Source organism: Trachurus japonicus, chromosome 11 (genome assembly GCF_045865225.1).
Source record: "Trachurus japonicus isolate A0001 chromosome 11, Traja_1.0".
Lineage (NCBI taxonomy): Eukaryota > Metazoa > Chordata > Actinopteri > Carangiformes > Carangidae > Trachurus > Trachurus japonicus.
The window spans coordinates 17,966,160-17,991,204 of NC_140917.1; the positions used below are offsets into that span (position 1 = coordinate 17,966,160).

A 25,045-nucleotide genomic window follows, 5' to 3' on the forward strand; every position below is an offset into this window, starting at 1 on the left:
TATGGGTAAGACATACATTTCTTATGTTAACCCAATCATGAGTAGTGATCAAAGAAATGTAGAGGAGTTAATACTAAGACATTTGATATAATATAAATGGAAACACAGTAGGCCTACTCAATATTTTAGTACAGGGCTCGTCTGTACCATAGACTGACTACGGTACATGTATGATGATTTTTCAGAGAGGAGCTACTCTCCGCTTTAAAAAGTCTCTGAACGATACAATGTGGATCAACGTGACGAGGCAGTTACCGCTTACCCACAATCCCTTGCGCGCTGACATCCCTCCGTGCAGGCTGCTGGTATCTACTTTCTGGACTGATTTCGTCAGGTTTGATTCACCGTTTCAGTCTCCGTTTGAGCAGCAGCGCTGTCCGTCGGTCATAAACACAGGAGCTGTGTGTCAGGTGAGTGGGCGCTTATGCGGGGAGGAGTCCTGACAACTTAATTAAAAGGTAGTTTTAAAAAATGGTTATTCATGCGTCTCAGGATCTAGCTAGCTCTCATGTCATGCAAGCTGCTGTCACACACAGTTGGAGACTTGACGTACTCAGCTAGATAATATATCTCTCTGCTTTCTGCGACCACCTCCTTCATTTAGCTTGTCACTTATTGCTCTGGGCCTGTTTATAAGTTAGTACGGTTCGTGCCAGCAAACAGAAACCTGACAACAGGACTAGCTGTCTGTGTGAAGTTATAATGTGCAGGTCTCAAAACAAATAATTCACTGTTATAATAAAACTTCTTTCATTTCAACGTATGCAGCAGGAATAAAACACATCCGTTCAAGCCTATACTGACTTACAACTGATGCAATTTGTGTTGGACTCATTTGCTTAAAAAAGACAAAATTAAAATCCTACTAAAAACACACAAAGAGGCCAAACAACCAAAACTTGCACGCATTGCACATACAGCACCAAACACTAAGGACCGACTTTTTTTGGAAGGACCCACTGGTAGTAATATTGCACAACCCCGTGGCCTCAGCTAACATTAACAATCTTTATTGATGCAGTTATAGCTGATTGTTGTCCCTTCTACTGATTGATTAATCAAGTGGCTGCAGAGAAAAGTTGGCCTTCAGGACTTCGTCACAGAAAGCCTCGCTGACATAAGGATTTAAGAGCTACAGCTTTTCAATGTTTTGGTTCTGTTTAAGCAGCAGGACCATTTGGTTAGGTTTGGGAAAAGACCATAGTTTGGAGTAAAACAGACCGTTTCATAACATGCAAAGGCTTACAGGCAGAAAGCCCTGGAGTCAAATGTCATCATGTGACAAAGGCATGATAAAAATGCAAACTCCAGTGCGTCATAGTATGGTATACAAAATATTCAGGTATTTTATATGTCAATACGTAATGGTCTCTTATGTATATAAAGAATATTAAAAGTGTGCATAGATTTTTGTTAAGTAAATAACGTGTATGAGTAGATTTCTGTGGTAGTCACATGATGAAGAATGTAACTTTGCCAAATCTCTCAGACTATAAAAGTACAAATTCAAATAATTAAATGAAAAATTAAAAGTTGAACCTTCTGACATTTTTTAGGAGGGAGCTAAGCTCTCTCCTGTAGTATGATAATATAAACCGACATTACTGTAACTCTCTCTGTCGGTGATTTAAAAACTATGAGTTCGAAACTGCAAGATACTCAAAGCAACGGGACAAACAGCTGCCTCACTTCCTGATATCAGACACGCTCTTCTGTCACTCTCACGGCTCATGTGCACGAGAGAGGAGGTGGAAATACAGCAGCAGTCAGCAGTTAGCTGGAGGGTGTGCTCTTTGTCCTTCTATAAAATAGCACAGGGTTTGAGGGAGACTCTCACACCACTCTGCCTGTTGAACCCTCAGCTCCTCCTGTCACCGGCAAACATGGCTCATCTCACAGCACTTTTCAAGTATGTGGACGAACACCAGGATCTGTATGTGCAGGTGAGCTCATTCCGACTAAGGCTTTGATTAAGTTTATTTGATTAATTAATTGATTAATCTTTGCGTAAGCTCTTGCTGTTATGGTCAGCTAATCATTGCATTGATTAGACTGTTGCCAAATAACCTCTCTTGATTTGATCAACTCGATCAACTCACAACACATTCTTGAACATGTTAATCGTAGCTGTAGTTAAATGTAGTAGTCATTAACTCTACTGTGCTATGAAAAACAGTCTCTGACTTCACTTCACTTTGATCAAATGTGAACCTCATATTTCTCAAACTTGAAAGCACTTATCGTGTTTTCTTTGAAAGTATGAAAAGTTAATGAATTTCTCTTGTTTCTTAGCGCCTTGGTGAATGGGTGGAAGTCCAGAGCGTCTCTGCTTGGCCAGAGAAGCGCGGGGAGATCAAGAAGATGATGGAGATGGCAGCCAAGGACATTGAGAAGCTGGGGGGCACAGTGGAGATGGTGGACATTGGCAAACAGAAGGTATGTTAATGTTAATGCTTGTTTCAGTCATTTCTTGCTCGCTGTGACGGTTTTAAATCAGTGTGCCGAAGCAGGATTCATCCTCAACTTTTCCTCAAATCCAAACCAACTCCCTGCAGCTAATTGTAGTTTATAGTGACGACATTGAACATTTTGTTCCTGCAGCTTCCCTCTGGAGAGGAGATCCCTTTGCCCCCCATCGTCCTGGGGCATCTGGGGTCAGACCCGGGTAAGAAGACTGTGTGTATCTACGGCCACCTCGACGTCCAGCCAGCCAGTATTGATGACGGCTGGGATACAGAGCCTTTCAAGTTGGTGGAGAAAGATGGTAAGAGCAAAACTTATTGTGCTACATTTGGTTTCAAATTTTCAGAATCTGTCAAGTCTGAAAAATGAAACCACTTTTCTGGACCCTGTTGAAGACTTGTATGCAAGACAAGGCATGTTTTGGCCTCTGCTGCCAGGCTCTGATGTGATATCATGATAGGAATACTTTTTGTTTTGCTTTTTATGGCATCAAAACTGGAAAAAAGACCACCATGTCCTTTCGACAGGCTAAAAGGAGAGAAGAATTGCCCCTGGCGGGATTAATAAAGTTGTCTGAGTCTTTTATTCTAACTGAGGCATGACTGTGCTATAGGATAAAATGAAATAGGTACTGTAATTTAGCATCAACTATTTCTCACAAGCTCTAATAATGTCATGTAGACTCCAAGATATTTAAAAATAGAAGAGAAGCTGTCCACACTTTGTTTGTTGAACTTTTATCAGCTTTGTGATCATATCATAGCTGACCACATATTTCCAAAGTCCAGCCCAGTTAGTTACTTTGCCTTGAGCTGTGTTCTTATTAATCACATCTTATCTGCAAGTTGCAAGTTGAACCAGTGTTGGTGAATCAGTGAGCTCAGTTTTTCAGAGGCCAACAAGGCTGAAGTGAAACTAGTAAATACAGTATACTGACAGTCTTTTGGGTATACGTCTGTTCCCTAGTATGTATTGTTTAAGAACTCTTTACTTCACATCACACCGTCTGCCAAATGACTAAATCCCTTGTTTTTGTTTTTGCATGACTAAGGCTCTTACAGATCTGTTCAACGCTGTGACACTTCACTAGAATGACATTACAGTCAGATCATGTGCTCAACTGAATGTGAACTATAAAACTAAACCTATGAATAAGTGTGAATTACCCTTTGACAGTTAAAGCAATACAGATTAGGATTTCTCATAGATATTAGATACATGTTTCCTCCTTCCTTTTTGTTTGACGGGTTTTTTTGTGGTACTCATACTAATACCCAACTGGCCTGGTGTATTTTCCAGTGATAGTCAGCTGATTGAAAGCACCACATCCACTTCCTCTTGTCTATGTCCCGGCTGTTTAGCTCTGTTCTTGCTTATGTCATGTTCTGGTATCCCTCTGTCCAGTTGCTAAAGAATCTGACTCGAATACTGACAGACAGCAGAGATTTGCCTTCTGCATTTTATCATGTGGGAGTGTTGTGTAACTTTGCTTGTATCCCTGTCTAGTCTAGTCACTCCCTGTGAGAAAAAATTGAATGCTTTATTCGTCTGAGTTTACCGTAAATGTTGCGATTGTGACCCCAAGAGGTTGTGAGATATTTGTCATTAGCACCAGAGAACAAAATAGTTGAACTGAGTTAAAGTGACACATACGTTTTTCTACACAAGGGAATTCTGTTCACAAATGAATACATTGCTCTCTCTTTGTAGGTAAACTCTTTGGAAGAGGTTCAACGGACGACAAGGGTCCAGTGTTGGCCTGGTTCAACTGCATCGAGGCCTACCAGAAGATCAAGCAGGTACAGTCACCCTCACAGTCTGCACCACAGACTCCACATCAAACCTTTCACTTTGAGTCCAACAACACGTCCCATCCTTATAAATACATCCTTAAAAATACAGTACAATACAATAGAAATGAACGTCACTGATCGTGATGACTGTGTGTCATCTTGATGTTCATCCAGCCAGTAACAACAATGAAAAGCTGTTACACTGGGGATGGTGAGGGCAAACAAACCGGTTTCTATTTTTATTTTTGTATGACTTGATAAGTTGGGTGTAGTTAAACAAACTGGAATACAGTTTGTTTGGCGAGGTGGAATAATTAAGAGATGTTGTTATTATTGTTTCGTCTCCGTACAGACTGAATGGAATGATAATTCCAGTTTACACCCAACTTCCTTGTTCATTCAGAAGAAATGTCTTTCGTTTTCAAAGATGCAATTTTCACGTAGTTTTTTTATTTTTGAGTTTGACGCTGTGCTGCGTTGTCTAATAGGACCTTCCTGTGTTGTTTTCCTTCTTTTTTATATTTAGTGGTAATTAGCTGTGAAAAATATGCATTTTTTGGTGTTGTGGTTTTTTTGCTGATGTCGGCTAGTTTCAGTCTGGTATTCAGTGGAAAAAAAAACACCCTTGTTGTAGTCTCCACTGACAGCAGCCTTATCCACAACCCACAAGACGCTGTGCTCTTCATCAGAGAAGTTATTCTTTTCTCAAAAGTAAAAGATTACACAAACATAACGTCCAAGTAAATATTTAGCTGGATCTTTACCTTTTAACATCCAACTGACTATAAATGATGATATGAAACATTATATTTGTATTTGTATTTTTGCATTCCTTAAATATCATTGATATTTTGATTCCTGGACAAAATGTCAAGTGATAAAACCCAATAAATGAAGAACTGATGCTAAAGAAAAAAACAATAGATATGGAATATTTAGATTTACCACAGAGGATCTTTCCAAAAATAATTCGGCATCACTCAGAGAATTGACTTATCTCTATGTTAAGGTACAGAGCTGCTTTAGTAATTACTTGTTGATCACTTTAGAGCCGTCAGCAGGATAAGTGGTCAAAGGTCTGTGGCTGAAACGGTTAATGATGTTGCATGTGTTATCGCCCCATCACTTAATGATTAAACCAAAAGTCTTGCATGGCTTTTCTCTTGGATTCACCTTTATTTGTCCCTGAAACAGTATTTGACAAGTGAAACCGTTTGCCCCAGGGAAAATAATAACACAGTGATGCAGGATATGCAGGATAAACTGATGTTTGATTCTTTAGATCTTTGTTCTGTTCTGTTTGTACAGCAATTCCACTTTAATGAAGAAGTTTTTCTTTTTTCTTTGTGCTGCAGGAGCTTCCCATCAACATCAAGTTCTGCTTCGAGGGGATGGAGGAGTCTGGATCCGAGGGCCTGGATGAGCTGGTGTTTGCTCGAAAAGACACCTTCTTGAAAGACGTGGACTACGTCTGCATCTCTGACAACTACTGGCTGGGCAAGACCAAACCCTGCATCACCTACGGGCTCAGAGGAATCTGCTACTTCTTTGTTGAGGTGGAGACAATATGCAGTGACTTTAGGTGTTGACCAACCTGTGTACTGTTCTCCAGCCTTTTTGTGACATTGTGTTTTCACATTATAGTGACTGTTTATTCTTAACTTTAAAGGTGGACGGCTGTGATAAGGACCTGCACTCGGGGGTGTTCGGTGGCTCTGTTCATGAGGCCATGACTGACCTCATTGCGCTTATGGGCAAGTGAAGCTGATTATTGAATATAAAAACAAATTTTGAGGTATTTCTCTGAACTGTAGGAGTTTTAATCCATGATTTGTTTTTTTTTCTCCCTAACAGGCTCCCTTTTAGACAGGAAGGGGAAGATTCTGGTTCCAGGGTTGACCGATGACGTGGCCCCTCTGACAGACGATGAGAGGAAGCTGTATGAGAAAATTGATTTTGACTTGGATGAGTACTGCAAAGATGTTGGAGTTAAACATCTGCTGCATGACACCAAGGCAAGGAGCTGATTTCTGTCCTTCACTCTTTACACTGCTGCACTTCTAGTTCTTCCTAATCTAACGTGTTCTGTCCTTCATTTTTTGTCCTTCAGGAGCAAATCCTCATGCACCGCTGGAGGTACCCATCTCTGTCTCTTCATGGTATTGAGGGGGCTTTCGCCGAAGCAGGAGCCAAGACCGTGATCCCCCGCAAGGTCATCGGCAAGTTCTCCATCCGCCTCGTCCCTGACATGGACCCCCAAGTTGTGGAGAAGCAGGTAACACTGACACAGATTATATCATCTCATCTGGCAGTGCTCATGTGACTAGAGCCCTGTAAAAGTCTGATGAGTGTCTGCACGTGAGATTTTAAAACTTCATGACTTGCCAACCACATCACTTCCTGGTTGTGTGTCACACAGATGAGTTGCTTGCACATGCTGCTTTGGGAAGAATATTGCATCTACAACTAAAATGTTGCCACTAAAGCAGATTTACAGAGCAACTGTTGTCTTATAAAATGATATTTTTATCCTCAGAAACAAAGTTGTTGCAAATCTTCTTGGTGCTTTGCTTTCACTGACACTTTTTTTTTTGTATGTGTCAAGGTTATCGACCATCTGCAGAAGAAATTTGCTGAGCTGGGAACTCCCAACAAACTGAATGTGTACATGGGCCACGGAGCCAAGGCCTGGGTGTCTGACTTCAACCACCCACACTACATGGCCGGTCGTAAGGCCATGAAGACAGGTACAAGACTGAATGACAGAATGACAGAAATGTTTATGACTGAAGAATGAGTTCACTCAAAATACTAAACACACTCCTACTTACTGTTATGTCATCTTGTAGACCGTACAACAATTTGGGGAGTAATGTAGTTTGGTTTGTTGTGCTCAAAGCACTGAGAAAACATGTGAAAAACAAAAGTAGTGTGTCTGCTGATTACTCAGGCCAGTCCACAGATGTCACTGTGAGCACTTGAAAGAAAATAGTTTCCATTTGTTTTCACTGAAGTTAGAAAACAATGATAATTTAAACCTCAAACCAAAGATTAAGTATTTAAATTGATCTTGAATTGATACCAAACATTATTTTTGTTTAAGAGGGAGATCATGATAATTGACCGGTTGTTTTAATTTGACATCTTATTCATCAATGGTTCTTCTCTGTGTCTCCCTCCCCCTTCCTGTGCTGCAGTCTTTGGTGTGGAGCCCGACCTGACCCGTGAGGGTGGAAGCATTCCCGTCACCCTGACTTTCCAGGAGGCCACGGGCCGCAACGTCATGCTGCTTCCAGTTGGATCCTCTGATGATGGAGCTCACTCCCAGAATGAGAAACTCAACAGGTTTTTTTCAAATTTTCAAATTTTTCTAATTGAAAAGTCGGACACAAAAACCCCCCAAAACAATTCAGGCTGTTTTAAGGCTGTTAATTACTGTCAGCCCCCTCCAGTCATTTAGAAAATGTTATGCATTTTGAATTAAAAACAACTATCCACCGATGAAGCAAGTTCATCTGTGTGTCTATGTTTCCCTTTTTTCAGATCCAACTACATCCAAGGAATCAAGATGCTGGGAGCGTACTTCCATGAGGTTTCCCTACTGGAATAAAATGGTGTCTCATCATGACAAATGTATAATAATGTCCATCATCACTACCAGAGCCATAGCCACCATCAACCCCCCACAGTTAACATTTTATACACACTGCCTCTATTAATAAAAGTGTTTTTCTTTGTTACTTGTTGTCCTGTTTCATTACCAGCTTTAAAGATTATTGCTGTTGCTTTAATGCATACAATTGATTATCTACTTTAGTATTAACTGTCACCTTTTTACACCTCTTAAAATGTGATCCAGATACCTATTTTGATAAGGAAAATAAACGTTGTAACTTTTTTAATATAAATGTTGTTTAAATATTGCTATCTATAAATACATACCTGAACACATAGTACATTATTGTAGGAACAGAAAAATATTCTACTTTTCAGTGTCTTAGTAAGTCACAATGCTGCTATTATTCTTACTGCACATTACATTTTCAATCACAGTTCTGTGTAGGGTGATACATTTGTGACACTTGAGAAAATGTGTCTGAAGTGTTAATGTGAGGAAAATATTTCATAGAGATAGATCCGACCTAGATTACCATCATCATAGTGTAAGCAGTAGCTTCCGGACGATTATGGTCCTTTTAATTTTTTGAAGGAGGTGGAGTTGAGTGGGAGAGGAGGCGCTACTCAGGGTTGCCAGATCAGACTTACCACGGAATTGTACTACCATGGGAGTGATTTCTTGTTGTTATAACTATTATTAGTTTTATTTTATTAATCTGACCGACTGGTATACATCGTGTTCATCATTAGTCAGTGATAAAACCACGACCATTACCAAATGTTTTCACGACGGCAAGTGCGTGTTTTGTGAGATTGGTGGATACACGAAGAAACCTGGCAACATAGGTTGTCACCCGGCGCGGGAAATCCGTAAACAGACACTGCGGAAGTCGAAGCTCTTTACTAGAGCTGTTGGATATCACTGTTTATACTATTAAAGCAATAGTAACTTTGATAGGAGGGGGACGAGTTTAAATAAAACAGGATTGTTGTATTCACGAAGGTTTTTGCTTCCGGTTTCAGAGAAGAATTGCTTTGCGCTTGTTGTTTATAAACGTTGCGGTCGCTGCAGTGATGCCCGACGCTGTATTACAAAGCTAGGTCGCGATACAGGTGTCAGAAAGAAAGACAAAGTACTTGTCCATGGAAAACTGCAACAAGAAGAAGAAGAAGGGGTACTTTGTCCAGGCTGCTGTTTAACATGGATCGATACAACGAGGTGAAGCTGCAGCTGAAAGGCTGGGAGCAGGAGTTTGTCTCACAGCACCAGAGGAAACCCAGCAAGGTGAGTTAAAGGTTGGCACAGCCGCAAGCGAAGCTGCAAACAACAACTGCATGGTTTGTGTATGGTTTTTATAGTGTTATTTCTGTTGTGGTTGTGTTTGCGCAAGAAACGGCTGTATATTTGCAGATATTGCTGTTGTCAGTGGGTCTTTCTACGGTGGCCCCGAAGGCTCAACCCACTGCAAAGACACAAATTTGCTACAAATTCAAAAACATCTCAACAATTTGACAATGCAGCTCACAACAGAAGTGTTTATGGAGGCACAATTAATTTACAATTGATATATTGACATTTTCATTAAGTTTAAGTTTATTTAGCTTTGGACTAATGATAATTGGTCATTATTATAATTTCAGGAGGACATTGACCAAGCTCCAGAGGAGACTAGGAGTGAGTACTGGCCTTCAGTTGTATTTCAGATAAACAGATATATTTCCTACACATGCATATTTAGTCCACAAAATCATTTCATGTGTCTGTGTTTCAGAGCTGTACAAAGAGTATCGCAGTTTGAAACAAGCCAAAGAGAACAGCAGCGGCGATGCAGCCAGCGAACAGACCGGACAGTCCAAACCTACAGCTAAGGTCAGATGGTGCTTATCTGTGTTATTCTCCATCTTTTTGTTTCTCCCCCTTTGCTCACTGTCATTGTCTGTGTGTGATCATCTGTCTGCTCAGGAGTCAGACTGTTGGGGAGCCCACCTGAATCGCAGCACGTTGCCAGCGTCTTCTCCCAGACTGACACCCCAGGACAGAGACAGTCTTAAAGCCTCGGCCCAGTACTATGGCCTAAAGCTTAAAAGCAACCTGGCCACACTCAGTAAGGTGAGACACACTTCGTACAATGGTCGCTGATGGTAACAGTCACTGCTTTGGTTTTTGTGCTTTTGGTAAGATTTTCTTTTGTTGTTCCAGGAGAAACCTGTCTCACTGAAGAAATCGGTCCGTCCTGGTCGGGTGCCTCTAAACTCTATAAAAGGTGGACAGCCTGCTCAGACAAACAGTCCTGCTGCTGCTGCTACCGACAAGACCCCATCCACTGACCCCAAACCCAACCCCTTCTCACCAAGGTTATTAAATTAACAAGAATTTCAATTTCAATAGTAATTCCATATTATCAGAACATTACTCACAGTTAGACTATAGATATTTGCTGAATATTGCATTGCAGTTCAGGCTGCAACTAATAATGATTGTTGTTCCTGATAAAGTGTTAAGTCTTTGAAATGTCAAAATAGGCTGTCTTTTTTTTATCCAATTAACATTCTAAACACCAAAGATGTTAAATACATTTACAATGATGCCCTCCCCCCCCCCCCCAAAAAAGCAGAAAACTTCACATTGAAACAGTGATACCAGAAAATTGGCCTCATAAATTACTCAAAAATCAATCTTTATATTTTAAACAGCCATTATTGTGATGAAATAATTTAGTCCCAGCTAGGTATCCCCATATTCATGTGTATTGCATCAACAATCTTAAATATATAAGCAAAAACAGTAAAATCTTATCTTATTCTGCTTTTATGGTGATATGGATCCCCTTGGGTCTGAAATAAAGATTTAATAATAATAATAATAAAAATATAACTGTTAAGAGCTACTAATGACTTCTCCTTTTAATGATGTCTTTGTCCACAGGAGAGTACCATTTTGCCTGGGGTCTCCGGCTTCAAAGACGATACAACCGGTGGAGCCTGAAGAGCCGTTCAAACCATTTGAACCTGTCAGAGAGTTTAGTGAAGAACCATCAGCTGCCCCCAGTAGTTGTAGTGATATTAGTAATATTAGTAATATTAGCAGTAGGAATTGTACAAGTAAAGTCAATAATATGCAAAATCAAATTGGGTCCAGTCAAACTCCTTCTTCATCCAGATCTTCTGCATTGTTGTCGTTGTCTCCTCCCTCAGGAGAAGATGTTGGAACAACAGGGAAGTTAAATGACAGCATTGGAGCTTCAGGAGAGAAAAAGCTGAATTTTGAGACATTAGGAACTCCTTTTAGAGGAAGCCCACAGTTTATTGGAGGTTTAAGAGGCGGAGTTGGAGCAAAGCCTTCTCCTGCCAACAGGCTGGGCTCTCTCGACAGGAAGTGGTTGGAGAGGTGTCAGGTGTTTGGCGAGATGGGGGCAGAAGAGGCGCCGGGAGCAGGTAACCAGGAGATTGACAGAAAAGTAGAGAGAGAAACAGAAGGAGAAATACAAGCAGATGAAACGACAGGAAAAGGAGAAATAGATGCAGAGGGAGAAAGAAGAGGTACAGTCAGAAGAGATGAGGGCTTGAAGAGCGTTGCCGCCAGTGACAAAACAGGAAGTGATGGCGAATTGAAACCAGTTGGAAAAACCAAAAGAAAAAGCAAAGGGAAAGGAGGTGAGGAGTTGCAGAAAGGGCGGACGCCACCTCCAGCACCAGAAGGTGATGGTGAAGCCAGTCCCAAGCCCAAAGGTTCAAAGAAGAGAGGAAGGAAGAGGCAGAGGGAGGGAGAAGACATGGAGGAGGAGATGACACAGGAGGGAGGAGCGAAAAAGAAAAGGAGGAATGGCAAAAAGAAAGAGGAGAGCACAGGGTTGGACCCCAGCCCAACTCGAGGAGGAGGAGGGAAGAAAAGGAGAACCAAGAAAAATGTAGAGGAGGATGGAGAGGGAGAAGAAGAGAAACCTAAACCTAAGGCACCAAAAAAGGTAAGGAGTTAAATTTATATCCACCTTAGAGCCTATTGCATATTATTTCTTGTGTTAATGCCTTAGTGTTAGTGTTAGTGAAAATAATCATGGTATAATTAAGTGTTGTCTCATTTTTGTTAAGATGCCCCAGGAGAACCTGCTAGGAGAAATAGAGGAGGAGTTTGTGACCAAGAGGATGTATCAGACTCAGTCCGTCAGACCCGGGTGAGATACCGCAAAACGCTGTTGCTGCTGCGTCTCTTTTTGTAGCCTGTGTAATTCTTATTCTTATTAATTTCACAGAAGCGTGAAAGGAGCGGAGGGAAACTTTGTGAAGATAAATCTGAAGAAGAAATCTCACGTCAAAGGATACGCACTCAGAGGGATGGCTCTACGCAAACAGGTGTGTGTTGGATTGTCCTACGCTGTACGTTGATGTTTCTACTGTATGCAGAAGTTACATTATAATGAAAATATCGAGTGAACTTGCACTGAGAACACACAAAACCTGTCAAATTTGTATTTGTGTATATTTGTCTTGGAAAACTTACACATGAATTCTGTTTCACATGACTGTATTAATGAACTTCTTTATGTGTGTTTGTTTCAGTTGTACATGCAGAAATTCCAACTGAAAGGCGAACGTTTCGGAGGAGGTGGAGGATTTTTCGGCAGAGGAAGGAGAGGAGGCTTTAGAGGAGGCTTCAGAGGGGGGTTTAATCGCCAGGGCGACACCTGCTATAAGTGTGGAGGGACAGGGCATTGGGCCATGGAGTGCAAAGGACCAGGTAACACAGAGTGGGACAATGAATGAATCGGTGTTACTGTGATTCAAATCTTTTTCTTGGTTGCTTAAAATGCGCACATCCTGAAAACTGAGACTTGTTTTTTGTCACTTGATCTCACTTTGTCACATTTAATACCAGTGATACCTCTGAACTCTGTTTTGTAGCTCCTCCCCCTCCTCCTGTTCCCGAGGAGCAGCCTGTTGAAGAGGAGCCGTTTGAGCTGCCGACACTGGAGGAGGTTGCCAGGGCGACAGGAACTCTAGGACCTCAGCCGCTCGGTACTTTTTGTAAAGTTCATCACAACTTTGGGGGAAAAAACAGTTGTTAATGCAAGAAACTCACTGATTCTTGTGTGTTTGTGTGTCCCAGTGTCGTCTTCCGGTGTCAACGAGGAGCGGCTCCAAGACAGCGAAGCAGATCGTAAACGCCAAGATGAGGTGTTGTTGAATGTGATTCGTCCTGACTATGAGCGGCCTGCTGCTCCGCCACCACTGGAACCACTGTATCAGCTCACAGATGATGGAAAAGTCCAGGGTAAACACTTTACATATAACTACTTTTAAAAAACCAGAGTAAATGAAAATGAAGAACACAATTGTAATAAACTCATATTTTAACTTGGAAACAGGCAATGACTTACACAATTTATAAACTGACAATACACTGACCAAAAACAGACAAACAGAAAACAAAGGACAGAACAAACCTGACGACATAATAAAGCAGCACCAGAACAGGACAGAAAGGTAAAAAGAAAAAAAAAGAAAAGCGATGTAAAACATACTAAAATTAAATTTACAGTTACTCCTTAAAGCAGAAGTAAGTGATATATTTGTGTTAATATAAGTCTTAAATAGTTATATCTTCCGACAGCAATCACTTACATAGAGTGTTTGGTCTGAAACACGGGTCTGTCAGTCACTCTGCTCTGCTCTGAGCTGAGGAGAAAACTTTTATCGTATCCTACAGTTTTTATCCAATGAGGAGAGAGAACGGCATGCAGGGCTGTGTGTGCAGCCAAGGGACGCCGTGAATGTGGTGACGTAGGGACGAGGACTGTTATGGTGCGTTCAAGGCAGCCCCTAACTCGTGTTTTTCCGACCTGTGAAGTTGTACCAGTTCGATCTGGTACGAGTTCACGGGTGGGAAGTTACGAGTGGCCGTTATAGTGACTTTCACAGGTAAAACAGGTCGGAAAAACACGAGTGGGTTGCCTGAAACGCTACAAAGTCGTAAGTTGTGACTTGAAGCTGTAATTTACGATTTCAAAAGCCTGCCTGGAACGCAGCATTAGCGAAAACGACCGGACCACTTACTTCTGCTTTAATAACTTTGTGTATTTGTGTGTTCAGCAACACCACCCGATGTGTACGCGGCTCTGAAAGACCTCGGCTACAAGTCGTTTAGACCAGGACAGGAGGAGGCCATCATGAGGATCCTGTCAGGTACAGACATAAACACAACACAGACTAGAATATCTGTGATTTTATCTGTGCAAATATGGTGTGTTTTCATGGTTCTCTCTCTCTCTCTCTCTCTCTGTCTAGGTCTCTCTACCCTCGTGGTGTTGTCAACAGGGATGGGTAAATCTCTGTGCTATCAGCTTCCAGCCTACCTGTACGCTCAGAGGTCAAATTGCATCACACTGGTCATTTCACCTCTCGTCTCACTAATGGACGATCAGGTAATCAGAAATTGGCCAACGTTTTGTCATCGCTAATTGTGAATGTCGGGTCCAGAGTAAACGCATCATCCCTCTGTAAACAGTGATGCAGCAGTTGTTAATGCCTCGTGTGTGTGTGTGTGTGTGTGTGTGTGTGTTTTTCCAGCTGTCGGGCATACCAGCCAGGCTGAAGGCCGCCTGTATCCACTCCAACATGACCATGAAACAGAGAGAAGCTGCGATAGAAAAGGTAAAAAACACATCACAGGAGTAGATCCTCATCAGCAGATGTAAATGTGTTTTTGCTGTATTACTGCAGAAATGTTGTTTAAGTTAAAGAGAAATCTTGGCTTGAAAACAAATTGTCACATGTTCAGAGGTGTTTTCAGCCCAGTGTGTGTGTGTGTTCTCTCTGTGCAGGTGAAGTCAGGCGAGGTGTGTGTGCTGCTCCTCTCTCCAGAGGCCTTGGTTGGTGGAGGTGGCTCTGGTGCAGGGTGTCTGCCCTCTGCTCAGGAGCTCCCTCCTGTGGCCTTCGCTTGTATAGACGAAGCTCACTGCGTCTCTGAGTGGTCTCACAACTTCAGACCCTGCTACCTGAGGCTTTGTAAGGTAGGCAAAGGATTATGTGTGTTGTGTGTGTGTGTGTTGATGACCTACAGGTTGACCCATCTATCAGATGGTTAGCAAACAAATATTGTTTAAACGGCAAAAGGTGGAAAAAATGTGACCGACATAATTTCAGCAAATCTAAAACTGCAAAGTTTGAAACGGTATTCTCACAGCAAATAAATAGCCTCCCATGTATATGTATTGTAAATAATGAAAAAAATTATCCATATATTTTCTATTCTATTCTATTCTATTCTATTCTATTCTATTCTATTCTATATCATCTTCAATATGACTGTCAGTGCCACAGACTTTTCTCCTGGTCATAGCTGAAATCTTGAGCATGTACTTTATGATGTTTCTATGTACCACAGACTGCTACAACACAGTCTGATGAGTGCCATAGTTACGTGTGTGTGTGTGTGTGTGTGTGTGTGTGTGTGTGTGTGTTTGTGTGTATTTGTAGGTGCTAAGGGAGCGTTTGGGAGTGAAGTGCTTACTGGGACTTACAGCTACGGCCACACTGTCCACGGCTCTGGACATCGCGCAGCATCTGGACATCACCGATCAAGACGGCATTGCAGTCAGATCAGCAGCAGTTCCTCCGAACCTGCGTCTCTCTGTGTCCATGGATAGAGCGAAAGATCAGGTGTGATGATTTACCGTAAATGTCACTCTCTGTGACTACACGTTGCACACACTGTAGCAGTTGTATAGTTTTCCACACCAGTTCTAGAGACATTTAAAAGTTGAACCTTTTTTTTTTTTTTATCTCCACCTCTTCTGCCTTCAAATATTAAGGCTTTAGTGTCCTTGTTGAGAGGTGATCGTTTTGGTTGTCTGGACTCCATCATCGTCTACTGCACCAGAAGAGAGGAGACGACCCGTGTGGCCGCTCTGCTCAGGACCTGCCTGCAGGGAGTGCTGGTTAAAGAAAACAAAGACATCAGCAGCCAGGCACAGAGCAACCCTGCAGGAGACAGAAAGAAACAGCTGGGTAAGTAGAGTTTCAACTAGAAAACTAATTCATCTTTCATGAAAATGGAGGAAGCAGTTTTCACAATGTCAATGTCTTTCTGCTCTCAGCAAGGAAGAAGATTCGTAAACCACTGAAGTGGCAGGCGGAGTCATACCACGCCGGCCTGTCTGCATCGGAGCGCCGTCGCGTACAGAACAACTTCATGTGTGGGGAACTCAGAGTAGTGGTGGCCACGGTGGCGTTTGGCATGGGCCTCGATAAATCTGACGTCCGTGGTATCATCCACTACAACATGCCAAAGGTGGGTGATCGCCTGTGGTTGTTCAAACTTTGAAACCACAGCTCCCGCTCCGTGTCTGACTGATAAAATCTGTGGGAATATTTGTGGCCATGATAAATTAAACACAGGTGGAGAAGTTTAAAAATGCTGCTTGTTAAAGAGACTGCTCTATTATTGAAACTTTCATTGCATAATTGCTGAATTTAGTTGATTGAAAGCTTCCAAACTTTTAAAAAGAGATGTGTTTATTTCTGTAACAGCGTTCCCTGACTGTTAATTGTTCCCCTAGAGCTTTGAGAGCTACGTTCAGGAGATTGGGAGGGCAGGGAGAGACGGAGTACCGGCACACTGTCACCTCTTCCTGGACCCTGAGGTGAGAATAGAGTTCATTTTTAACTAGCAACCAACTTGACTCTAATTGGAGCTTTTGTTGTTGGATAATTCACCCCACTTCTTAATTTGTGTGCAGGGTGGAGACCTCCATGAGCTCCGTCGTCATATCTACGCAGACACGGTGGACTACTACACAGTAAAGAAGCTGGTCCAGAAGGTTTTCCCTCCATGCAAATGTAAACAGATACACCAGAAACAACAGGAATTTGTCCAGGTAACTTGTAACGTGTCTACTTTATTACATGCTGCTCTGTGAAGTATTTCTGAGTCAAGGTTAGTCAAGCTGAAACTTTCAACTATAAAAACCGTAATATACTATGTGTCCATGTGTGTAGGACATTGAGGATGCTGAGCTGTTGGAGATGATGGATGTGTGTGATCAGGCGAGCAACCTGAACCCTCCTACTAATCCTAATCCAGAATCTACTGCAGCACAGGTAATTAAAAGACTCTTTGATCTTTCAATCTTTATTTTTTAACAGCTTAACCCAATAAAAACTGTTAAATGCAGGTAATACTGAAAATAAGGAAATTGAAAACTGAGACTTTATTTTCACTGTAAGGAGACGTCACATCCTGATTCAGCGACATCACCTGTCCAAGAGGACAGGCATGAAGGAAAGGAAAAGGAGGTGGACAAAAAGGAACAAACAGTAGAAGACGAGGGAGCTGATGGTTCGGTGAAACACCAGGATGTAGTGGCCGAGACAGACGGTGATTTGCTGAGAGAGCACGGAGAGGAGAGCAGTGATTGGCCCGGAGAGCGAGTGTGTCACACGCACGAGAGAGCGATCCCCATTCAGCAGACTGTGGAGGCTCTGGACATCACAGAGGAAGGTAAGTGGAAACACAGACTTGAGGAACACACACAAAGAAACAGTAAAACAGTACGGTAGCTGTACAGTTTATTCACAATAAAGTAGAATTCACTCCAGTGTAAAATCGGTAATAAACATAACGGTTATACCTGTGAACGTATTGAGTCTTTCTGTTTCAATCTTTCTTTGTGTTTACTTGAGGTGTGGAAACACTGCTGTGCTACCTGGAGCTGCATCCTCAGCGCTTCGTCGAACTTCTCCACCCCACCATGTCTGTGTGTAAAGTCAGCTGCTACGACGGCCCGAGGCAGCTCCAGAAAATCACCAAAATGTATGAAATGTTTGACGGCTTTAAAAAAAACAAAAAAACTGTATGTACCAGTTTGCATTGTGTTCATGAATCTGTGAATATTGTATTGTCCTCTCCACAGCTGCCCTCCTATCGCTGTGGTTCTGGCCAGGATGCGAATGGCAGGAGAACGAGTGGAGACGTGTGATCAGCTGGAGTTTGATGTCGTCGAGGTTGCAGACACTATGGGATGGCAGCTTCCTCTTGTCAAAAGAGGCCTCAGGCAGCTGCAGTGGAGCACGGACAGAGGTTTGTTCACTAGTTTAGTTCATTTGTCATGAGAGAGAATACCGCAACGTCCAGGATTTTATTTGCGTTGAAGTGGGGTAACCTACTTTGGTGTGTGTGAGTGTTTTGGAAGATTTTCTTTTCCCATGATGCCCCCGAATGTCAATGTTTGTGTCACAGGTGGTGGGCGCAGCGGCATCCTGGTTGAATTCTCTGCCCCATCTTTCTACTTCCGCTCCTACGGAGACCTGAGTGATGAGGAGATGGACAGAGTTTGTCAGTTCCTCCATAATCGAGTGCAGGATCAGGAGAGAACGCAGCTCTACCAGCTCACCGCCTGTTTCAAGTCCTTCAAGAGGTACGAGCTGTTTTAAAAGTCACAATGTTTCACTTGATTTTCCCTTCATCTATATCTACGTTATTCATGGTTTTGCTCACACTGTTTTCAGATCTCTGAATGGGATGTTTTTGTTTGCACTGGTTTTAGATAGCTACAGTTTATTCTTTACTTTGCAAGTGACATTACTTTTTGTTTTGCTCTTAAATACCACTGATCTCTTACCTCATTCCAATAATTAATCCATTAGTGTTATTAATGATAAGTGGATATTGTATCTCTGGTCGATCAGTAAGTTGTGCTATGTATAAGGATGTGATTAAATCTCAGATCCCTTATTCAACTGCTCAACACTCTACATCGTTCACATTACTCAACTTGCAGAAATCTCTCTTGGCGCTTTATTGGATTGTCTGACTCAAACTGTGTGTGTTGTTTTCCAGTGTTGGCTTCCAAAGCGTTTTGTCCTGCGTCGATGATTTGGATGTGAGTCGCAGTCAGCAGCTGAAAAGCCTTCTCTCTGAATACTTTGACAAGAGGCGAGACCGAGACCACACACTGAGACCGGTGGACATAGAGGAGCTCGACAAATATAAGGTAAAACATACAGGATTATCGCCAGGCATTTTAGCTGGTGGGTCTTGAATACTCTGGTTGAATGGTGTGTTTATTTGTTCTTGTTTGTTTGTTTGTAGCTGGCGGACTGGGAAGGTCAGATCAGAGCCGACATCAGAAGTTTTCTTGGCAACCGTAGCGATGAGAAGTTTTCTGGACGAGCTGTTGCCAGAATCTTCCACGGCATCGGTGAGAGCACACACACCACACATGTACAGAATGTAAATGCCTTAATGCATTTTCTCTTCTCTTTCTTTTTTATAAAGCTAAACAATATTTTTGTGCGTAAGACTGAAGTCAGTTTTCCAAAGCCAAACACACTAGACCATCCAAACTCTGGACCACCAGAGGGCGCTATAGGACTAATGGGCAGACAGCTGGTCTTTGGGAGGATATTTAAGATCTAAGTTGTCTTTGAAGGTTACATTCTCTCAATTTTTATAAAATGTCGCAGGATCATTGAGCTGAATTTATTAGAAATTGTACTGTCATTTTACGTTGACTATAGTCAATTGTTTGGAACTTTTTAAACCTAAATGTATAGAATAGAACTTATACATATATGTATATCTGTAATTATGATTTGCCACCACTTCCATTTTAGATGATATTTGTAGAATAAGGAAGAATTCAGCTCCTTCCACAACAGTGACTTTGTTTTAATTTGCAACAAACCAAACGCATGCAGGAAGTCGTAGAAGGAAACCAGGTTCGTGTCATTGAGGTGTACAGGTGCCAGCAGAGATGAGTCAGGGGTATCGGGGATATCTGTATCACAGTGCATTTATCATCTGTGAATGAGCATCAATGCTTAAATTAAGGATTAACGTATACCTCATGTGTAAATGTGTCGTGCAGGCAGTCCGTGTTACCCTGCTCAGACCTACGGCAGAGACAGACGCTACTGGAGGAAGTACATCCAGTTTGACTTCAACCAGATCATCAGACTGGCCACTCAGGAGATCATTTGCTTCAAGTGACCAACCACACACACACATACAGATCTGTACTTACACACTCATACGCACACAGAACAACAGCACAGCTCTGTTTTGGATGAATTTTTTCATAAAACACTTGTTTTTGCTGGCGTGTGTTGAATCATTTAACTTATGCTTTTTTTCCCCTTTTTTTTTTTACAATGTTAGTATTTTGTATGTGAAAGTTTTTTCTTTGTTCGCTGTATAAATAAAATCTTTCTATTTTTCTAGCTTGGTCTTGCAGTCTTTTCAGGAAGCTTTTGACATAAATTAAAACTCTTATCTTGGACCCAATTAAAGCAGAAGTAAGCGATCCGGTCGTTTTGGCTAACTTCTTGTCAGCCGATGGAGTTAGCAGCCCCCGCCCTCGTCATGGATCTATTGGTCCTCGTCCCCACACACAGCCCTTCATGCCATTCTCTCTCTTCATTGGATAAAGGTTGTAGGATACAAGGAAAGTTTTCTCCTCGGTTTACAGCAGAGCAGAGTGACTGACAGACCCGTGTTTCAGACCAAACACTCTATGTAAGTGATTGCCGTCGGAAGATATAACTATTTAAGACTTATATTAACACAAAAATTCAGCTTAATTCTGTTTGAAGTCTTGACCCACAAATGACCTGATATAAGGAAGTAAAACCTGAAGAGCAAAAACAAGGTGGGATTTCTCCTCCCACCGCCCCAGTGTGTCACTGAGGAGAGAAACACTTGATAAGACTACAAATATTGACTTTTATTGTTTATATTCATACTTTATGGCCCATGTTTGATAATTAATCATGGTGAGTCACTTCTGTGCAGGATTTCCCATAAATCCTTTGTCTCACGTTTTGGTAAACATTTTCTCAGCTGCAGCAGATACATATGGGCCTTGTTAATCATAAACTTTCGCAACACAAGGCCTAATTGACTGAGGAGAGCTGTAGTGGAATAAGTAAGCAGTTTATTAAAGTTAAATTAAGCACAATTCTTCAAAGGCAGGACCTGATTTTTGCAGCTAAAGTAATTTAGTTTTTTTTTTCAAGACAGTTGCCAAAGTGTGTTTGCTGTGTTTTGAAGCTCTAACTAGCAGACAGTTAGCTTAGCTCAAATAAACAGAGGGAAAGAGCTAGCTGGACTTTTAAAATGTGTCCACCAAGGCCACTGTGCTATGTTGGCAGCTTCATATTTTACTCTCCAGACACCACAGTGTTATTGTTTAATCTGTGAGAGATGGCAAACACACAGCCTGAATGAAATCACTTTCTAATGTAGAAGGTAAAAGATGAACGATAAAACACGGCCTCATCTTTAGATTGAAGCTAATGAAACAGAAACATGCCAACATGCAGGAGGGAAACCTGCACGGGTGAGGTGGCAGCCTGAGTTTCCTTCTTCAATGTGTCATTACATTGGACTCTGACTTTGACAACAGGTCATAAAATGTCAAGGAGTCTATGTACATGTATAGACACTAAGCAGTCTGGCTGAGTGAAATGCAGTTCCCATGGTTGTCCTTTCCACTGTCTGTTAATGTTGATGGATGATTATTTAGGAGGACTAGGATGCTGCATACTTAGGTTGATACAAACATGCTAACTCCACAATAATTATAAGGTTTTAAGTAAGATTTTCTTAAACTTGCGTTAACCCATGTCTACCACAAGATACAGAGGCATGATAAATGTACATACCTCTGTGGGCGTTAACAAGGAAATACTGGGTCAATGATTCAGTCTTTTCTGGAAAGGTTAAGTAAAGAAAATCAATAGCCACTCCTGGTTAATGTTTATTCCTGAACGAGACCGGTTCTATTCAATCTTCAGGAAAGTAGAATTGAACAAAGACAGTGTGTTTGTCTTAGTCCGACCCCTTTAGATCATTCTTGTATTCTTAACAGATGAAGAAACAGATTCTTAGGGAAATAAAGTTATCATATATTTAACAGCAGTATAATTCTGCTCTTTCTCGTATGTTAGATGTGTTTTTATGGCTCTCTAAATGGGTAAATAAGGTTGTCCCATTCTTGTGACCTTGATAGCTCTCTGATAACTTAAGGGAATTTCTTTGAATTTAGTACAAATATTAACCTGGAGCCAAGGATGAAATCAAGGAGTTTTGGTGGTCAATAGTAAAGGTCATAGCAACCCCACAAATTATTGGTCAGATTTCAGCCTTTTGAAAGTGATGTCTCTGAGATTCCTCTAGATAACACTCCTCTGATAAGATGCCTACGTATGTTTTCAAGTATGTGCACAGAGAAAATTCGAATTAAAACAAGGCTTCTCAGGAAACACCATTTGGGGATAACAAGTTCTGCAGTTATATGGAAACTGTGTTTTGTTTGCTGCAGAGAAACAGAGGTCTTAGAGCAGCTATATCACTCAGTGTAACTCACACAATGTGACCATCAGTACAACCTCCCACCCACACACTGTCACCAACTGACCTCACAGAAACTTCAGTCAGACTCACCTGGACATTACTCATCTCCTAATAACAGTAATTCAGCTTCAACGCTGTACAGTATGTGGGGATCTGAGTGTGTTTGACTGTTTGAGTTTCCAAAGTGATCATTTAGACTCCAGACATTACACTGACATGAAAAGTCCTAATTTACATTAACCATAATGAAGCTGTTTTTTAATTTAATTCACACTTCTTTATGAAGGCAGTTGCTCTGTCTTGGTTCATTTTATTCTGTATGTAAAATATCATGTTGTATAATTCTCAGTTCAAAGAGTCACTATGAGGTGTTTTATTGGTAAAGTTACGTGGCTCTTGAGACTCATTAAACCTCTGACGATGTTCTGTAAAAGTTGGGAATGACAGGTTGGAAAGCTGACTTCAGGAAAATCCAGTTTTCCTCTGTCAGCAGCCTCATGCTGTAATCTCTGTAATTTGTTTTTTACGGCATATGCTCCAAGGATCAGCGCACAGCTGACATTAAATAGGTCATTTTGTCTGAGACAAAGTAGACGCTAGTCATGACTAAGCACACATTGTTTCTCATTTAGCGAGTGCTTAATATTGAGATTCTGGTCCCTGCATCACATCACTTCTGCAGGTTTGTCTCACTCATGCATCCCAGAGGTTTTCAATTTGATTAAGATCTGGTGACGGGGAGACCTCTGAGGTTCACTGAACTCATTAAACCGTTTTACATTGTGACATAGTGGATCATTATGCTGGGAGTAACCATGAGAAGATGGTAAATTGTGGCCATAAAAGGAGGCACAAGGTGGTCAGCAACACACTGCATAAAGCGCTGCTCTGCTTGTCTTATTGGACAATTGTATGAATAAGTAGGTGTGCACGGATGTTCCTAAAGTGCACAGTGGACTCTGTCCCTAATGAAGATAACCACACAACCTGTTAGTCGAGAAGATTAGATGAAACAGATAATAAACAAAAGTCCAGTTTCCACTGCGTCTCCACTGATGTTCACACAAAGATTACACACGTTTAAAAAAATATTTTACTAAAACTAAAGGTCTAATTCAAGTGGATAGAGTTAAACTCCCAAATCTGTTCATAGCTCCTTAATTACAAACAAAAACTAGTAAGTTTCATCAAGTTTTTCTGATGTCTGTTTCCACCAGTTTTGTTGCAGCATTAAAGGCTGTTGCACAGACTCGATAAATGTAAATATTACAATCAGAAATATGCATGGGGTGTCCCTTGACCCTCAGCAGACTGATATTCATTTCTAGGAAAGGGAGGAAAAGAAAAGAGAGAGAGATATGAACGTCCTTGTGATGTCATGTTTTAAAAGGAGAGCTTTTAGTGCCAAAATTTAAATCTAGATTTATATTCATCAGACACAAATATACCACAGGCAAAAGGCCCAAAACACTACAGGAATGGAGTGAGAGCAGTTTTACCTTTAATTTCCAAAGTGTAAATGTGTTTCTTTTGCTTAGGAAGGGAGGAAAAATGATACAAAGAGAGAGTTTTCATCTTTTTATTCTACTTTTTTAAACAAGGGAAAAATTCAACATACATAGAAACATTAACACTTTTACATTTATCATAATTTTTTGTGAGATTTTTATTCAGTCAATATCAACTCTCTATTGTTTGCATTTGTGCCATTTCTCTTTTTGTTTTTCCTGATGACTCAACAACAGACACATTTACTGTAATACAAAGCACAAAACATCGAGTACAACAAGGACAAAGCTTTATGATACAAGTATAGGGGTGGGAATCTTTTACTATCTCACGATTAGATTCGATTCAGATTTTTGGGGCTACGATTTTATTCAAAATCGATTTTCGATTCAAAACAATTTGATTCGTAATGATTTCTGCTTCAGTCTATCGGTGTGCAAAGGATCATCATGATCTACTCCAGTCTGCTTTGCAAGACAGAATGACTAAAGTGTCTTTTTTCACATTGAGTTTTAAACATTTATCCATACTTAGATTGAGTTGTTGAAACTGCATAAAACCAATAACACATATTGCTTATGTAACAAAATTAAAAGTGCCTCTTTATTTTAAAAAGTACTGCAGTTAAACATGCTGCCTTTCAAATTTTTAAAAGGAAATGGAGGCTGACAGCCAGCAGATTTGTTTCATTATTTTATTTTTTTACCAAATCGATTTTGGGACATTTTCTATCGATTCTGAATCGTATTAGATGAGAATTGTGATTCTTATGTGAATCGATTTTTTGGCACGCCCCTATACAAGTACATCACTAAGGGAATTCAAGGAAGACCAACACATGTGCAGCATTTTCTCTGCTGCTGCTTATCAGCGGATGAAATGACACCGTCACAGCTGTGTGTTGCTGTGGATTTCAACAGTGTGACATCAACTCTAATTACATGATCAAGTCACTTTAACCGATAAATTCTGTACAACTTCAGCTGAAGAAGATGATACAGTATGTGTGTGTATGGATGTATCACTGCTGGCCACAAAAGGATGGAGTGAGTGATCTTATGTAAGCACTAGTAAAAAGTTAAGTTATGACAATGCAGGTATGTTCTGTAATACACTCAGAGTTCAGTCTCACAGATGATGAGCCTTGTCATATTCATTTTTTGTTGAGACTGTCAGAGGTGTGTATATTCTCAGCTCTCCTGGCTGTCATGTGTGTTGTTTTGTTTTACTGGACTCCATCACAGATATTTTCCCACCCTTTATGCATTAAACAGACCTGACATTATTATTATACTACTGTATTAGTTAAAAC

At 41.1% G+C, this 25,045-nt stretch overlaps 2 protein-coding genes across 3 annotated transcripts; both read left to right on the forward strand.

Annotated features, from left to right (window-relative positions):
- The first annotated feature begins 358 nt into the window (after positions 1 to 358).
- Positions 359 to 7,996, forward strand: cndp2 (carnosine dipeptidase 2). The gene is made up of 12 exons (XM_085791465.1): positions 359 to 410; positions 1,863 to 1,943; positions 2,293 to 2,436; positions 2,602 to 2,764; positions 4,174 to 4,262; positions 5,612 to 5,812; positions 5,926 to 6,010; positions 6,111 to 6,271; positions 6,367 to 6,531; positions 6,862 to 7,003; positions 7,454 to 7,601; positions 7,800 to 7,996. The coding sequence occupies exons 2-12, from the start codon at positions 1,884 to 1,886 to the stop codon at positions 7,864 to 7,866; spliced, it is 1,425 nt and encodes a 474-aa protein (XP_085647591.1). The 5' UTR covers positions 359 to 410; positions 1,863 to 1,883; the 3' UTR covers positions 7,867 to 7,996.
- A 795-nt stretch (positions 7,997 to 8,791) lies between these two features.
- Positions 8,792 to 19,879, forward strand: recql4 (RecQ helicase-like 4). Of its 2 annotated transcripts, none has more exons than XM_085791466.1 (28): positions 8,792 to 9,159; positions 9,516 to 9,549; positions 9,647 to 9,744; positions 9,838 to 9,984; positions 10,075 to 10,229; positions 10,801 to 11,839; positions 11,964 to 12,046; positions 12,125 to 12,224; positions 12,432 to 12,609; positions 12,774 to 12,887; positions 12,979 to 13,143; positions 13,962 to 14,054; positions 14,157 to 14,293; positions 14,439 to 14,522; positions 14,693 to 14,881; positions 15,348 to 15,530; positions 15,683 to 15,878; positions 15,968 to 16,161; positions 16,430 to 16,513; positions 16,610 to 16,747; positions 16,869 to 16,970; positions 17,097 to 17,370; positions 17,553 to 17,682; positions 17,783 to 17,949; positions 18,109 to 18,286; positions 18,709 to 18,862; positions 18,961 to 19,069; positions 19,739 to 19,879. In XM_085791466.1, the coding sequence occupies exons 1-28, from the start codon at positions 9,076 to 9,078 to the stop codon at positions 19,858 to 19,860; spliced, it is 4,731 nt and encodes a 1,576-aa protein (XP_085647592.1). In that variant the 5' UTR covers positions 8,792 to 9,075; the 3' UTR covers positions 19,861 to 19,879. The 2 variants fall into 2 exon arrangements, with proteins under 2 accessions (XP_085647592.1, XP_085647593.1); XM_085791467.1 differs by having other exon boundaries at positions 8,955 to 9,159; positions 12,128 to 12,224.
- The last annotated feature ends 5,166 nt before the right edge of the window (positions 19,880 to 25,045 follow it).

Excerpts from the sequence above, each read along its gene's own strand:
- cndp2 (XM_085791465.1), top strand. The coding sequence starts at position 1,884 with ATGGCTCATCTCACAGCACTTTTCAAGTATGTGGACGAACACCAGGAT. Across the intron at positions 4,263-5,611 it reads CCTACCAGAAGATCAAGCAG|GAGCTTCCCATCAACATCAA; the intron begins GTACAGTCACCC and ends TTTGTGCTGCAG. Across the intron at positions 6,011-6,110 it reads TGACCTCATTGCGCTTATGG|GCTCCCTTTTAGACAGGAAG; the intron begins GCAAGTGAAGCT and ends TCTCCCTAACAG.
- recql4 (XM_085791466.1), top strand. The coding sequence starts at position 9,076 with ATGGATCGATACAACGAGGTGAAGCTGCAGCTGAAAGGCTGGGAGCAG. Across the intron at positions 13,144-13,961 it reads AGATGATGGAAAAGTCCAGG|CAACACCACCCGATGTGTAC; the intron begins GTAAACACTTTA and ends TTGTGTGTTCAG. Across the intron at positions 16,971-17,096 it reads CAGAATCTACTGCAGCACAG|GAGACGTCACATCCTGATTC; the intron begins GTAATTAAAAGA and ends TTTCACTGTAAG.